At 43.0% G+C, this 16,331-nt stretch overlaps 1 protein-coding gene, 1 long non-coding RNA gene and 1 pseudogene across 8 annotated transcripts in view; 2 read left to right on the forward strand and 1 right to left on the reverse strand.

The window, feature by feature from the left end:
- The first annotated feature begins 1,131 nt into the window (after positions 1-1,131).
- Positions 1,132-5,193, forward strand: LOC127058144 (uncharacterized). Its single transcript, XR_007776296.1, has 2 exons — positions 1,132-1,502; positions 3,181-5,193. It is a non-coding gene; the product is annotated as an uncharacterized LOC127058144 (long non-coding RNA).
- Positions 1,509-3,173, forward strand: LOC127058142 (uncharacterized; annotated as a pseudogene).
- Positions 5,194-6,258: 1,065 nt separating the features above from the next.
- GNPTG (N-acetylglucosamine-1-phosphate transferase subunit gamma) overlaps positions 6,259-16,331 on the reverse strand; it is a 32,379-nt gene continuing 22,306 nt past the window's right edge. For all 7 annotated transcript variants that reach the window (XM_050967661.1, XM_050967660.1, XM_050967658.1 and 4 more), the window contains 2 exons: positions 10,402-10,483; positions 6,259-8,479 (listed from right to left, as the gene is read on the reverse strand). In XM_050967661.1, the coding sequence (XP_050823618.1) occupies positions 8,355-8,479; positions 10,402-10,483 (207 nt within the window). In that variant the 3' untranslated portion in view covers positions 6,259-8,354. The remainder of the gene's footprint in view (positions 8,480-10,401; positions 10,484-16,331) is intronic.

Below are 16,331 nucleotides of genomic sequence, written 5' to 3' on the forward strand. Positions count from 1 at the left end.
GCGCGCACCGGTGCTTTCACCGGGGGCCTCAGCGAAGTCTGGTACGGTCGACCCCGGGAGGCACAATGGTGCAACGCCCCAGAAGGTGGAGAAGCTTTGGTCCTGAGCGACGGTGAGGAACCGGTCTCGGGGATAAGGTAGGATAAAAGTTAAAGGGTTTAATCTGTCACCTGCTAAGACCTGGGGACGCCCAGGGTCTCCCGGTAAGGAATGGGACAGGGACAGTCACAGGATAAGGTAGCGTGCACGCCTTTAGAATGCATTCTGGTTGCATTCTCGGTAATTGGAAAATCTTTGGAATGGATCCACTAACTAAGGGTAAACTAAAAAGGTATTGTACAATAGACTGGCCTCAATATCAGCTAGAGGACCAGGAACGGTGGCCACCGGAGGGTTCAATTAATTATAATACGATCCTCCAACTTCTTTTATTTTGTCAACAAACTGGTAAATGGAATGAGCCTATGTATGGTCAGATATTTATGTCATTATGGAACAGAACAGATATTTTGAAGCAGTGTAATTTGATTCCAACAGGCTTAGGGAAGAGTTATGAAAATGTTTAAAACTCATTATTTACTGTAATAGCAGGAGCGGGGTCACATTCGGCCACAGCACCCCCATTGTATGGTGACAAAGTCCCCTCAGCCCCGCCAATTGAGCCCGCCACAGGTTTGTACCCTTTAATTACTGAAATCCGAATCGCTCGCAATGCTACGGCTACTCAGGAGTTAACCACTATGCAGGTGTACTCTCATGTTCCTTTTAATTCTGTGGATCTAGCGGCTTTCAAAGCGCAGGCAGGGGAATTTTCTACCAACCCCTCCCGATTTATTTCAGTTTTTGAAGGCTGTCTGGTTAGTCATAAACCTGACTGGGATAACTGCCAGGTACTTCTGTGAACACTCCTCTCTGAAGTGGAGCGAAACCAGATTTCAGCTAAGGCATGGGCAGAAGCAGAATGAAGATATGAGCAAAGTCTTGATACTTAGAAGGAGGCCAGGGAGGAATTACAGAAAATTATAGATAAATTCCTGCAGTGTGGGGTATTACAGGAGTGTCACTCAGCTTGGAATACCCCTATCTCACCAGTCCAGAAACCGGATGGCAGTTATCGATTGGTGCAGGACTTAAGAGCAGTCAACGAGAGGGTTAAGACTTTATACTCCCTTGTGCCCAACCCATATACGCTGCTAGCCTCTGTGCGGGGACAGTATTCATGTTTCTCAGTTCTTGATTTAAAGGATGCCTTTTTCACAATTCTGGTGGACACAGGGTCCCAGGAAATTTTCTCCTTTGAATGGGAAGACGCAAACAGGAATAAAAGGCAACTGTGTTGGACAGTGCTGGCACAAGGATTTAAGAACTCCCCCACTCTTTTCTGTCAAGCTTTATCCCTGGACTTGGAAGGATGGGAAAATGAGAACAAAGTCCTTCTCCTACAGTACGTTGATGATTTATTAATCGCAGCAGTGGGACTAGAAGTATGTCTCCAGGCAACCGTAAGTCTTTTAAACTTTCTCGGGCTGCGGGGGTATCGCGTGTCAAGAAATAAAGCCCAAATTGCCCTCCCCGAAGTACGTTACCTAGGCTTCCAGATCAGACAGGGGGAACGCCAGCTTTCAAGGGGGAGGCTTGAACCTATTTGTCGAGTTTCTACTCCCCGAAATCGCAAGCAGCTCAGAGTATTCCTGGGAATGGCAGGATTTTACCGCATATGGATTCCAGAGTTTGGACTACTAGCTAAGCCACTGTATGAATGTGTTAAAGGGACCGATCAGAAACCGTTTTACTGGACAACAGAGGCAAATAATGCCTTTACCTTAATAAAAAGAAAATTGATGGAAGCCCCAGGCCTGGGTCTGCCCGATCTTTCTAAGCCCTTTCAATTGTATGTACATGAAAGAAAAGGGGTGGCCCTGGGACTACTTACACAGTTATTGGGCTCTTGGAAACGCCCAGTGGCTTATTTCTCCAAACAATTGGATCAGGTTGCTAAGGGGTGGCTGGCATGCCTATGGACAGGTGCAGCTACAGCTCTGGTGTTAGAGGAAGCAGAAAAACTGACTTTGGGGGAGGGCTGTTCAAGTATACACTCCACATATGGACCAAGCCTTACTGGACACAAAGGGGGGTCTCTGGCTCACCCAAGCTCGGTTAGCCCAGTATCAGGCTAAGCTCTTAGAGAACCCCTAAGTTACCCTGCAGGCTTGCCCCTCCCTTAACCCAGCCACCTTGCTGCCAGAAACAGAGGGCCAAGAGCATGACTGCTTGGAAGTTATAGATGCCCAGTATTCCAGCCGTCAGGATTTAAAAGATCAACCTCTTGCTAACGCAGACTATGAGTGGTACACGGATGGCAGTAGCACTGTTGTAAATGGACTTAGAAGGGCGGGCTATGCCGTGGTGTCTCTCCATGAAACTGTGGAGGCAAAAAGCCTGCCCCCCGGGACTTCAGCCCAGCTAGCCGAAATAGTGGCTTTAACTCGTGTGCTTGAATTGTCAAAAGGGAAAAGGGTTAATATCTTCACAGACTCTAAATATGCTTTTGGTGTACTACATGCCCATGCAGGTTTATGGAAACAAAGGGGATTATTGACGGCTCAAGGCTCCCTGGTCAAGCACGGGTTACAAATTCTTCAGCTTTTGGAGGCCGTACAACTCCCCTTAAAGGTAGCAGTAATGCACTACAGGCTCATCAAAAGAAGGATCACAGTATTAACCGAGGAACACTGCTAAGACTGTGGCTCTTAAACTTGTTAAAGAGATTTTTCCTAGATTTGGCCTGCCTCGATGGATGGAGTCTGACCAGGGAACACACTTCACCTCAAAAATTGTCCAGAATGTCTCGGATATCCTCCAGCTCAACTGGAAACTTCACACCCCTTGGAGGCCACAGGCCAGTGGAGTGGTAGAATGTACTAATCAGACACTCAAAAGGCATCTAGCCAAGATATGTCAGGAAGCGTCTTTAAAGTGGTCTGATGCCCTACCTTTGGTTTTACTCCGCATTCGAGCTCTTCCTAAGGGAAGAACTGGTTTAAGCCCCTTCGAGATTATGTTTGGAAGGGCATGGCCTGTGAATGGTACCTCGATCCTGCTAGGGGAATGGGAGGCTGGGTGTGGACATTTGTCTCAGTATATGTGTTCTCTGTCTGCTGTTTTATGTTCTTTTTACAGGTACATTAAGGACTCTCAGCCACTCCCTTTGGATGCACCTGTCCATTCCCTACAGCCAGATGACTTCATCCTTGTCCGTACCTGGAAGGACGAACCTCTCCAGGAGAAGTGGAAAGGACCCTATCTCGTTTTACTGGTGTCCCACACGGCAGCTAAAGTAGAGGGACACAAAAGCTGGATTCACTACTCCCGATTAAAAGCTGTACCTCCACCGCAGAATCCAGACCCCGAGCAGTGGACGGTCCAGCCTACTGGAACCAGAACATCGGAAGATTTGGGACTCAAGTTATTGTTTAAACTCAAATCACTCTAATTTGGCCATGTTTTTAATACTTGTATGGGTGTTTACTGTTTCTGGACAGTTGGCCGCTTTATCTTTCCGCTCCCCAGAAAATAACTGGTGGGCTCTTTTAGCTGCCACAGCCTCTAATTCTTCTCACTTTTGTGTAGGGAGCGGTTACACTTTAGGGTCTGTATTTACTACTTGTTTTGTGGGAGTAGCTATGCCCTTGCAAGAAATTCACAAATATACTAAACTTGCTGGTTTCAATATTAAATTGACAGCTGGGCATCTGTCTCAGTTTGGTTCTATCTCAAATCCTAAACCCTATACAAACCAGCATTGTCTTCAGATTAGGCTAATGGCCGTGTCCTCAAATGTTATTTCCTGTTTTGCTATTGTAGGGGCACGGAAGGTTGATACTAATTTGACCAACCATGAGATGAATTGTTCTGTTTCCCCAACCCCGACTTCTTATTTTAATGCACACTTATATCTTCCCCGTGGGTGGTTTTTGCTCTGTGGACTAACCGCATTTACCTATGTCCCAGTTAACAGTTCGGGAGGCCCTTGTTCTCTCGGACGATTAACCATGGGAGTTGTCCCTGGCCATGCTCTAGTTTTAAAGACACCTGGACCTATCCGAGCCCGGAGGGCTCGGCGTGGCCAGCCTCTGGATGAAACATGTGATACTAAGGTAAACTTGGTGTCTAAATCTCAGGCCATAGCCCTTGCTACTTCATTGGTCGGAGTCCCAGGCCTGGCCTTAGATGCAGAGCTCCAGCTTGTTAAAGTGGCCTATGCCCTCGCCAAATCCATTAATCTAACTTCCATTTTAATCTCTGATTTGGCCTCGGAACTCACAGGGGTCTGAGAAGGGATACTCCAAAAATCGAGCTGCAATAGATTACCTCCTCTTAAGGCATAATCATGGCTGTGAGAAATTTAAGGGTCTCTGTTGCTTTAACCTTTCTGATCACAGCCAAAGCATTGAAAATAGACTGGTTAAGTTGCGTGACATTGTCACTAACATAACGCAAAATAGTGACAATAATTGGTGGGGTTCTTGGGGTTTTGGTAATTGGTTTGGGTGGCTTAAAAGCATTTTTACCTCTCTGCTAGTAGTGATAGCGATTGGTTTGCTCTTCTGCTGTGGTCTGCAGTTAGGAGTGCCTTGTTGTAAAAGTTGTCTTTCTGCCCTCCGTCAGCCAACAGAAATGTACCCCCTTAGGGCAGTCTCGCTGCCAATATCAGGTGGCTTGCCCTTTGACCTTATTCTAAGTAATGAATATGAGAAAACTCAACGAAAGACCTTTGAGTATTCTCAAAGGGGGGACTGTTGGGGGGTGCAGGGCTCCAAGTAACTGGCAATATGGTGTGGGGTCAGAAGTTTACATTCTCAGGCCTACGACTGCCTTTCGAGCTAAACAATATGTTCCTTTAAAGTTAGCATGAGTACATGTAATCATTTATCATTTTCTTGTGTTCTTTTGTTTATGGTACAAGATGTAATCGATCAAAGGGGGGAGGGTTAGTAGTATGGGTTAAGGATATAGTTAATTAAAAGATCCAGTAGTTAATGAATTGTAAATGATGAATTGTAGCACCTGTGAACATCTTTGTAAACAAGTAAGGTATATAAGACATGGCAATGAATAGTGATGTGTGCATGATCTGAGATTTTACATCTCCTTGCACCTTATTTGACTCAAATAAAGATACTTGCTTCTCCACTCCGGTGTGGTCATTGGGGATAAGCACACCGGGCAAACGAACCCCAACTGTTGCACCCCCTGCAACATTGTGAAGGCCAAAACTACAACTGGGTTCAAAAAAGAAGTAAGTTCATGGAAGATAGCCATTGATGGGCCTATTAGCATTAGCAGGGATGCAACCCTATGCTCCGGGTGTCCCTAGCCTCTCACTGCCAGAAGCTGGGAGTGAACGATGGGATAGATCACTCAATGATTGCCTATTCTGTTCTCTCCCTCTGAAGCACCTGGCATTGGCCACTGTCAAAAGACAGGCTACTGGACTAGATGGACTGTTGGTCTGACCCAGTATGGCTGCTGTTACGTTCTAAAAAGGTAAAGTTCTGAATTAGAAGTGCAGGTCCTTTGTTCAGCTCTAAGGGATCACTGATGGGGATATACAGGTAAGCTTCTTCCTAACTGATATCAGAAAGATTCCTAGGGACAGTGTAGCTAAGATTTATGATAGTCTTCATCCTACACTTGGATGTCTTCATGGAGTTACTGGTTTCAGAAGGGCAACTTGCCTTTACTACCACCCACCTTCTGCATAGATCAGCTGAATTTGGTTAAATTTGGCTTCTAAGGGAGGGGAGAAAACTTCACACCATGGTAATAGGTTGTACTCATGATGCTACCATAACTATCTCAGTTGAGGAAAATTGTTGGTGCTAAAATGAAGATTTGAGACTCAGTAGAATCTACTGTAGATTAGCATAGTGGTTCTCAAACTTCTGTACTAGTGACTCCCTTTCACACAGCAAAGCCTCTGAGTGCGACCCCCCTTATAAATTAAAAATAAACACTATTATAAATGCTGGAGGTGAAGTGGGGTTTGGGATGGAGGCTGACAACTCGTGACTCCCCCTGTAATAACCTCATGACTCCCATAGGGGTCATGACTCCCAATTTGAAAACACCTGAATTAGGTGGTCAGGGTTAGCTAACACAGCAAGGGAAGGTATTGTAATAATTATTTAAGTACAAATTATGTCCTTGCTGCTGGACAACTTGCTAGTATAACATTCCACAACTTTGTTAGAAGAATCCATACATTTATTCTTTATAATATACAGAATAGAGATACACTCCTTAAACATTACTGGTCTTCTGTAAAAAAAACATTCGATTTTCATTTTTCATCCATAAGAATCCCAAGGTGTAAGCACCTCTCAAATGCAACCAATCCTAGTGTGGGAGAACTGCAGTTGCAGATGATACACACCATAGAGGGAAGGAACATTTTTGCCTAAGCCAAAAGAGAAAAGGCTTACTCTTTAAATTGGGAAGGTGATTTTAATGTTCATGCAATGCAGACTTTATCTCAGTTTGCAAGATCTTGTCTGAAAAGTAGTGTAATTATTTTGCATTCACATCTGACATTATGCACTGGGTATGCTAAATGGATCACTAAGATTTCCTTGATTTGAAATCTATTACAATGTACGTTTGGAGTAGTAAATGCAAAATGCACACAAAAATGATAGTGTTTGTGATAGTACCCCAATATGTGACTAGAAGGATCAGGAGCAAGCTGTGGATGGCTGGAAAGAAAAGTCAGGGGAAGGGGGGCAGCACTACGGGTAAAAAGTCCTGAGCCAACACCAAAGCTGAGGTAGGAAAGAACTTGTGAGAGAGCATCACGGCCACCTGAGGCAAACCAGAAGGTTAGGAGGAAAGTATCCTACTTACAAATGGTCGTTCTGTTAGTCTTAACTTTTAGTAAACTGTGTGATGGTTGTCTTAAACAAGAATTTGCAGCAGAGATGGATAAGAGGTGAATATTAGCTGCTAGTGTGGAAACAGGTGTTAAAGGAATAACTATTTACACCTTACAGCTTTAATGTGGAGTAATTTCTCTAGTCTTTATGCAGTCATTTCCTTCTATCTTTTTCAATACAGCGTACTCCCAATTATCTGAATAGCATGAGGGACACAGATTTGGTTCAGATAATCAAGAGGCCATTCAGCAGCAGGGTGGCCTCCTCCACAGTCAGGGGCTTGTCATCCTCTTCACAGTCCTGGCCAGGGGTCTCTGCTGTGCCCCACTCACTTACTCCTGTGACAGTAATGTTGCAGACTCCCTGTGCAGCCACATGGCAAGTGACACCCAATTCCCTGCAGGCGCAAGGAAGACTGTGGTCCTGGCAGGGCAGAACAGAGTCTGCCCTATCAGGACCATAGCCTTCCCACTGCACCTTGTGCCTGCAGGGATCGGGTGTCACCAGCACTGTGGCAACATAGGGAGCCCTCTGCAGCTCTGCTGTCTTAGCCTCATTCACTCCCATGACAGCAGTGCTGCAGAGGGCTCATTCAGCAGCAGGATGGTCTTCTCTGCAGCCGGGGGCTCATCCTTCTTGCAGTCCTGGCTAGTAGTGTCTGCTCTATTACCCAAACCTCCACATTATCTGAATCACTTCCTTATCCTCCAGCATAAGATACATGCTGCAGAGAGCATGTATCTCATGCTAGGGGACAAGGAAGGGATCTGGATAATGCAGAGGTTTGGATAATGGAGTTTTGGATAAATAGGAGTATACTGTATATAATCTACCTGAAAGACTAGAAGGTAAATTTTGCTTTTTGCTCACATGTTCATCTCTGGCTAAAGGTTCCACATCACTCCATCCTTCTAGCCTCATCAGTGCTGCTACAGGATTAGCAAGTACAATGTGAACTACTCCTTCCCAAAGGCAAATAAACTGCCCCTGCTATCAGTGGTTAAGAAGTTTAGTAATCCATCCAAATTTGAGGACAAAACTGTTCCCCCCACATCAGGCAGAAATACAGATGCTGGGTATACAACCAATCACCTTTCACTCTAATTAGTGCAATAATTGATCAAAGCAAAGAGCACAGAACTGAGATTGGAGAAGTAGAGTCTGCAGACCCAATGGTTGGTAACAGTTTCAGCAAAGAGAATTTTTACAACTTAAACATCCTTGTAACCTGAACTACAACAGCTGTCTTCAATGGCAGAATTTAACTCAAACATTCTCTTCCTGTTGCCTTAGGGCAAGAATATAGAGCATTAGAAATATTCACAAAGCGTTGTTAAATTATCTTAGTACTATGATATACATCCAATTTGCTCAATAGTTTAGTCTATATGAACTTGATATTTATCAGCCAGACAAATTTCTTTAAAAGGTGTCATTCCAAATGCCTGTGTCTTCCTGTAGATGTTCATTAGCCTTTGAACCATTCAGAACACTTGGCTTTGCAGTCACCACTTTATGAATGACGTGTTCAGCACTTGTATTTTCAGCTGAAATATTTAATTGTAAAATGTTAGTTATTTCTTAACTTTTCATAATAAAAGCTGCAATTCACATGATTTTACTTAGTCACAATAAGTCACAGGATACTGTTGAGTTACAAAAACAATGAGGAGTCTGGTGGCACCTTAAAGATTAACAGATTTATTTAGGCATAACCTTTTGTGGGTAAAAAACACATTTCTTCAGATGCATGGAGTGAAAATTACAGATACAGACAAATAGATATTGGCACCAATATCAATTCCAAGAGAGGGAAAATTGCCTTTGTAGTGAGCCAGCCACTCCTTTAACACCATCAATTTGGGCTTGAATAGGGACTGGGAGTGGCTAGCTCACTGCAAAAGCAATTTTCTCTCTCTTGCTATTGACACCTCCTCCTCAACTATTGGGAGTGGTCCACATCCACCCTGACTGAACTGGCCTTCAACATTGTTTCTCCACTTGTAAGGTAACGCCCTTCTCTTCATGTGCCAATATATATTTATGCCTGTATCCGTAATTTTCACTCCATGCATCTGAAGAAATGGGTTTTTTACCCATGAAAGCTTGAGCCCAAATAAATCTGTTAGTCTTTAAGATGCCACCAGACTCCTCGTCGTTTTTGTGGATACAGACGAACACGGCTACCCCTCTGATGTTGAGTTACAATAAGTCATCCAATGCAAACTGTGATTTTTGCTCTTGAATATACAATTCAAATTCTGCTCTATATGGTTACACAAGTTATCCAGTCAGTGAACAGAAATCCTGTGTAATTTATGTAAATAATAGTTTAAACTGGATATTAATTAGCAAAATCTATAATCTGCATACGTTCCAACACAAGATTTTTTTCCCTGAAAAAAGTCACTCATTTCACATAATGAAAATGAAAGTTTCTCATACAGAAAAGAACTACGAAATGCAAATATATCACTTGCTCAGTTCTAGTCATTAGGTTACAGCCTAATATTTCACTGAGATGCCAATCTCTGAACACAAACTACAAAGAGGTGCACCTTAAGAAGCTAAATGCCCAAGGGGCATCACGTGGAACTTAGGGAATTAACTACACAAGGACTGGAATTTGACATGATAATTGGGGAACAAGCACTGAGAAGAATGAGGCAACTTGGTTCCTAGGAGGCAGGATGAGACTGGAACTTGCCTGGAGTAAATCCAGACTGCTTCTTCACAGCCAGGACCCACCCTCCTGCTGTTGCTCTCTTCTTTAAACCAGGAAGTAGCATGGGACAGGTGGTGAATATCTGCAGCGGAGGCCAGTGAGAGAGAGAAACTGACCAGCAAAGAGTGGAATGAAGTATGAAGCAGGAGACTTTACACACACCAAAGGAGAACATTTCACATACTCATGGGAGCAGATTTTATCGTTGGCGTGCATTTGGGAGAAATGAGATGAAAATATTAGTCTTGAATGCTGTGGACATTAACACTTAGCACGGAGGAAGAATCAGAGACTGAAGCTCAAAGTATACCAAAATAGAAGTGGTAGCAGCTACAGTCCCATTGTAAAGGCTAGGAGTACTTGTGGCACCTTAGAGACTAACAAATTTATTTCAGCATAAGCTTTCCTGAGCTACAGCCCACTTCTTCAGATGCATAGAATGGAACACACAGACAGGAGATATTTATACATACAGAGAACATGAAAAGGTGGAAGTATGCATACCAACAGGAAGAGTCTGACACCAACAAAAACCTACATATATTTTTAAACAAGTTCTCGCAGTCAAGGGTCTGTTCAGTCAAAATCACATACAGTATGCTTTATGGTGGGGCTTGACCCCTCCGATGAAAGATTATTTGTTTATCCTGATCTTAACAATATTTTTCATTTAAAAAGAGAAAGCTGAGCATTCATGTTCTAAATAGATAGGAATGAGAAAGTAGAACTACACAAAGAACTTACCTGTGTTTCTTTCATATACAACACCACGTTGAGTTAATAAATCTTTAAGCCTTATTATTTCTTCAGAAAGTTTCTTGTACTCCTGGAATAAAAAATATTTTTAAAATGGACAATATGTTTTGCCTAAATACACATGTCTACTTAAAAATTCAGTTTGCATCAAGTATAAAATGTCCAACCATAGTTATAAGGGCAGCCACTGGGAGGAAAAAAAAACATGTTTGGAATCTTGATTTACCAGATGACTGGAGGATAGCTACCAATTTTTTAAAAAGTTTCCAGAAGCAATCCTGGCAATTACAGGGCAGTAAGCCTAATTTCAGTACCATTCAAACTGGTTGAAACTACAGTATAAAACAGAATTATCACACACACAGATAAACACGATTTGTTGGGGAAGAGTCAACATGGCTTTTGTAAAGGGAAATCATGCCTCACCAATCTATGAGAATTTTTTGAGGGGGTCAACAAACATGTGGACAAGGGTGATTCAGTGGATACAGTGTACTTGCACTTTCAGAAAGACTTGACAAGGCCCCTCACCAAAGGCTCTTAAGTAAAATAAGCAGTCACAGGATAAGAAGAAAGGTCCTCTCATCAATCAGTAACCGCTTAAAAGACAGGAAACAAAGGGTAGGAATAAATGCTGTTTTCAGAAAAGAGAGAGGTAAATAATGGCATCCCCCAGGGATCACTACTGGGACCAGTGCTGTCCAACATGTTTATAAATGATTTGGACAACAAGGTAAACAGTGAGGTTGCAAAATTTGCAGACAATACAAAATTACTCAAAATAGTTAATTCCAAAGCAGACAGAAAGAGTTACAATGGGATATCACAAAACTGGGTGACTGAGCAACAAAATGGCAAATGAAATTCCATGTTGATACGTGCAAAGTAATGCACATTGGAAAAGATAATATCAACTATACAAATAAAATAATGGCCTCTAAATTAGCTGTTACCACTCAAGAAAGAGATATTGGAGCCATTGTAGATAGTTCTCTGACAATATCTGCTCAATGTGCAGAGGCATTCAAAAAAGGATGGGTAATAAGACAGATAACATCACAATGCTACTATATAAATCCGTAGTATGCCTACACCCTGAACACTGCATGCAGTTTTGGTTCCCATTCTCAAAAAATATATATTAAAAATTGGAAAAGGTACAAAGAAGGACAACAAAAAATATTAGGGGTATGCAATAACTTCCATATGGGGAGAGATTAAAAAGACTGGGACTACGCAGTTCAGAAAACAGATGATGAAGGGGAGATATGATAAGAGGTCTATAAAACTATAGAGTCATAGACTTTAAGGTCAGATGGGACCATTATGATCATCTAGTCTGACCTCCTGCACAATTCAGGCCACAGAATCTCACCCATCCACTTCAATAACAAACCCCTAACCTATGTCTGAGTTATTGAAGTCCTCAAATTGTGGTTTGAAGACCTCAAGCTGTAGAGAATCCTCCAGCAAGTGTCCCATGCCCCACGCTGCAGAGGAAGGCGAAAAACTTCCAGGGCCTCTGCCAATCTGCCCTGGAGGAAAATTCCTTCCCAACCCCAAATATGGCAATCAGTTAAACCCTGAGCATGTGGGCAAGACTCACCAGCACCCAGGAAAGAATTCTCGGTAGTAACTCAGATCCCACCCCATCTAACATCCCATCACAGACCACTGGGCATACTTACCTGCTGATAATCAAAGGTCAATTGCCAAATTGCCAAAATTAGGCTATCACATCATATCATCCCCTCCATAAACTTATCAAGCTTAGTCTTAAAGTCAGATAGACCTTTTCCCCCCACTACTCCCCTTGGAAGGCTGTTCCAGAACTTCACTCCTCTAATGGTTAGAAACCTTTGTCTAATTTCAAGTCTAAACTTCATAGTGTCCAGTTTATATCCATTTGCTCTTGTGTCCACATTGGTACTCAGCTTAAATAATTCCTCTCCCTCCCTAATATTTATCCCTCTGATATATTTATAAAGAGCAATCATATCCCCCCTCAACCTTCTTTTGGTTAGGCTAAACAAGCCAAACTCTTTGAGTCTCCTTTCATAAGACAGGTTTTCCATTCCTCGGATCATCTTAGTAGCCCGTCTCTGAACCTGTTCCAGTTTGAATTCATCCTTCTTGAACATGGGAGACAAGAACTGCACACAGTATTCCAGATGACATCTCACCAGTGCCTTGTATAATGGTACTAACACCTTCTTATCTTTGCTGGAAATACCTCGCCTGATGCATCCTAAAACTCCATTAGCTTTTTTAATGGTCATATCACACTGGCGACTCATAGTCATCCTGTGATCAACCAACACTCCGAGGTCCTTCTCCCCGCTCCATTACTTCCAGCTGATGTGTCCCCAATTTATAACTAAAATTCTTGTTATTACTCCCTAAATGCATGACCTTGCACTTTTCACTATTAAATTTCATCCTATTACTATTAGTCCAGTTTACAAGGTCATCCAGATTTTCCTGTAGGATACCCCGGTCCTTCTCTGTGTTAGCAATACCCCCCAGCTTTGTGTCATCTGCAAACTTTATTAGCACATTCCCACTTTTTGTGCCAAGGTCAGTAATAAAAAGATTAAATAAGACTGGTCCCAAAACTGATTCCTGAGGAACTCCAATAGTAACCTCCTTCCACCCTGACAGTTCTCCTTTCAGTACAACCCGTTGTAGTCTCCCCTTTAACCAGTTCCTTATCCACCTTTCAATTTTCATATTGATCCCCATCTTTTCCAATTTAACTAATAATTCCCCATGTGGAACCATATCAAATGCCTTACTGAAATCAAGGTAAATTAGATCCACTGCATTTCCTTTGGCTAAAAAAATCTGTTACCTTCTCAAAGAAGGAGTTCAGGTTGGTTTGGCACGATCTACCTTTTGTAAAACCATGTTGTATTTTGTCCCAATTACCATTGACCTCAATGTCCTTAACTACTTTCTCCTTCAAAATTTTTTCCAAGACCTTACATACTACAGATGTCAAACTAACAGGCCTATAGTTACCCAGATTACCCTTTTTCCCTTTCTTAAAAATAGGAACTATGTTAGCAATTCTCCAGTTGTACGATACAACTGCTGAGTTTACTGATTCATTAAAAATTCTTGCTAATGGGCTTGCAATTTCCTGTGCCAGTTCCTTTAATATTCTTGGATGAAGATTATCTAGGCCCTCTGATTTTGTCCCATTAAGCTGTTCGAGTTTTACCTCGGATGTGGTAATATCTACCTCCATATCCTCATTCCCATTTGTCATGCTACCATTATCCTTAAGCGCCTCATTAAAGACTGAGGCAAAGTATTTGTTTAGATATTGGGCCAGGCCTAGATTATCCTTAACCTCCACTCCATCCTCAGTGTTTAGCGGTCCCACTTCTTCTTTCTTTGTTTTCTTCTTATTTATATGGCTATAGAAACTTTTACTATTGGTTTTAATTCCCTTTGCAAGGTTCAACTTTACATGGCTTTTGCCCTTTCTCACTTTATCCCTACATGTTCTGACCTCTATAAGGTAGCTTTCCTTGCTAATCCTTCCCATCTTCAACTCCTTGTAGGCTTTCTGCTTTTTCTTAATCACCTCTCTGAGATGCTTGCTCATCCAGCTTGGTCTACAACTCCTGCCTATGATTTTTTTCCCCTTTCTTGGGATGCAGGCTTCTGATAGTTTCTGCAACTTTGACTTGAAGTAATTCCAGGCCTCCTCCGCCTTTAGATCGACAAGTTCTTCAGTCCAATCCACTTCCCTAACTAATTTCCTTAATTCTTTAAAGTTAGCCCTTTTGAAATCAAAAACCCTAGTCACAGATCTATTTTTGTTTATCCTTCCATCTAGTTTGAACTGAATTAACACATGATTACTCGAACCAAAGTTGTCCCCTACAACCATTTCTTCTATGAGGTCCTGACTACTCACCAAAACCAAATCTAAAATGGCGTCCCCTCTTGTTGGTTCTTCAACTACTTGGTGAAGAAATCCATCAGCTATCACATCCAGAAAAATCCAGTAGCTTTCTTTTCCAATGTGATTTTTGCCCAGACAGACTCTGTCTTATCCATTCCATCACTTCTTATTTCTTTACAGTTAACCTCCTCATTGATATACAATGCTACTCTACTACCTTTGCCTTTATTTCTGTCTTTCCTAAACAGCACATAGCCTTCAATACCTGTACTCCAGTCATGACTACTATTCCACCATGTTTCTGTTATTCCTATACTATCCGGTTTCACTTCCTGCACCAGTAGCTCTAATTCCTCTATTTTGTTACCTAGGCTCCTCGCATTAGTGTACAGACATTTTAATTTTTGCTGTTTGGCTTCACTGACATTCTTTACCCGATTAGACACAGACATTCTACCACCACTATCACCTATTAGACTGGTATCTACACTACCCTTCCTCCCCATGTCCATTCTTCTGCCCACGGCTGTATCTTTTCTTACTTTGTTTTCTTCCCTCTCAGTGTTGAATTCTGGCATGGAGATTACCTGGACATCTCCCAACCATCTCCTCCAAATTCCTAGTTTAAAGCTCTCTTAATCAGTTGTGCCAGCCTCCATCCTAGAAGTCTATTTCCCTCCTTTCTCAGATGAAGTCCATCCTGAGAGAACAGTCCTCTGTCCATGAATGCTTCCCAGTGGCTGTACATCCCAAAGTCCTCCTTATAGCACCACTGCCTTAGCCATCTGTTAATCGCCATAATCTTGTCTCACCTTTGTTGCCCCTCTCTAGGAACAGGCAGAATCCCACTGAAGATCACCTGAGCCTCGATTTCCTTAAGCATCTTCCCCAGTCTGGCATAGTCTCCCTTGATACGTTACAGCGAGAATCTAGCCGTATCATTCGTTCCCACACGAAGGACAATCAACGGATTCTTTCCTGCTCCCGTTAGGATCCTTTTCAGCCTCAGGTCCACATCCTGTATCTTAGCACCCGGCAGACAGCACACCCTTCTGTTCTCCGGATCAGCTCTAGTTACAGGCCTGTCTATTCTTCTCAGTAAGGAGTCTCCAATCAGGTAGACCAGCCTTTTCCTAGTGACAGTGTGATTCTCCGGTCTATCCCCTGCTCCCACTGGCTGCAAGTCCTCTCGATTCCTATTCATCCTTGCAACCCTCCGCAACCCATCCTGTATCCTCCTGGGGCTCATATTTGGTGTTGTCTCCATTAACTCTTCCCCTCTTCCTGTAGGACTAGCTGCTCTTCTCTTGTTCCTTGCTCTCTCATCTTCCGCGACCACTTGCTGTGCTCCTTCTTCATTTTCCAACTCTGCAAACCTGTTCCTGAGCTCTATTTCTCCTTCACTGGCCCGTCTTTTCCTCTGCCTGGTTCTCTGAGTCACATGCTTCCATCGTCCACTTTCCTTACCCAGCAGTCTCCCCTCAGAATTCTTTGGTCCTGCTTCCATCTGCAAGTTTGAGCTTATCCCTTCAGCCTCCTTATATCTTTGCTCCATCATCTGCTCGGACCCCCTTCTACGCTCTACCAGAGTTTCCACCTGCATCTCCAGTCCTCAGATCTTTTCTTCCATCAGCTCAGTCAGGCGGCACTTCATGCAAACAAAACTCTTTTCAGGCACCCCCTCCAGGATCATGTACATGCCGCAGCTCCCACATCCAGTCATCCTCATTGGGTCTTTCACTGCTGCCTCTGTATCGGTCATAGCCTTCCCACCTAAAACTTGTTAGTCCAGGAAACACAAACCAAAACAAACCCCCAACAGGCACCAGAATACCACCCACTCCCTTCACTAGCCTGTGAGTTCCTCTACTTAGGTCTCCAAGTCTTCCCCGCAACCTCCCCCTGTAAACTCCCACTGAAACGCCCGTTTACAGCTCTGTTTGCTGGCTCCTGTGCCGCTGCAGCTGTCTATGCCACTGACTGACTGGCTGGCTACCTTTAT

The sequence above is a fragment of the Gopherus flavomarginatus genome, chromosome 9 (assembly GCF_025201925.1).
Source record: "Gopherus flavomarginatus isolate rGopFla2 chromosome 9, rGopFla2.mat.asm, whole genome shotgun sequence".
Classification (NCBI taxonomy): Eukaryota; Metazoa; Chordata; order Testudines; family Testudinidae; genus Gopherus; species Gopherus flavomarginatus.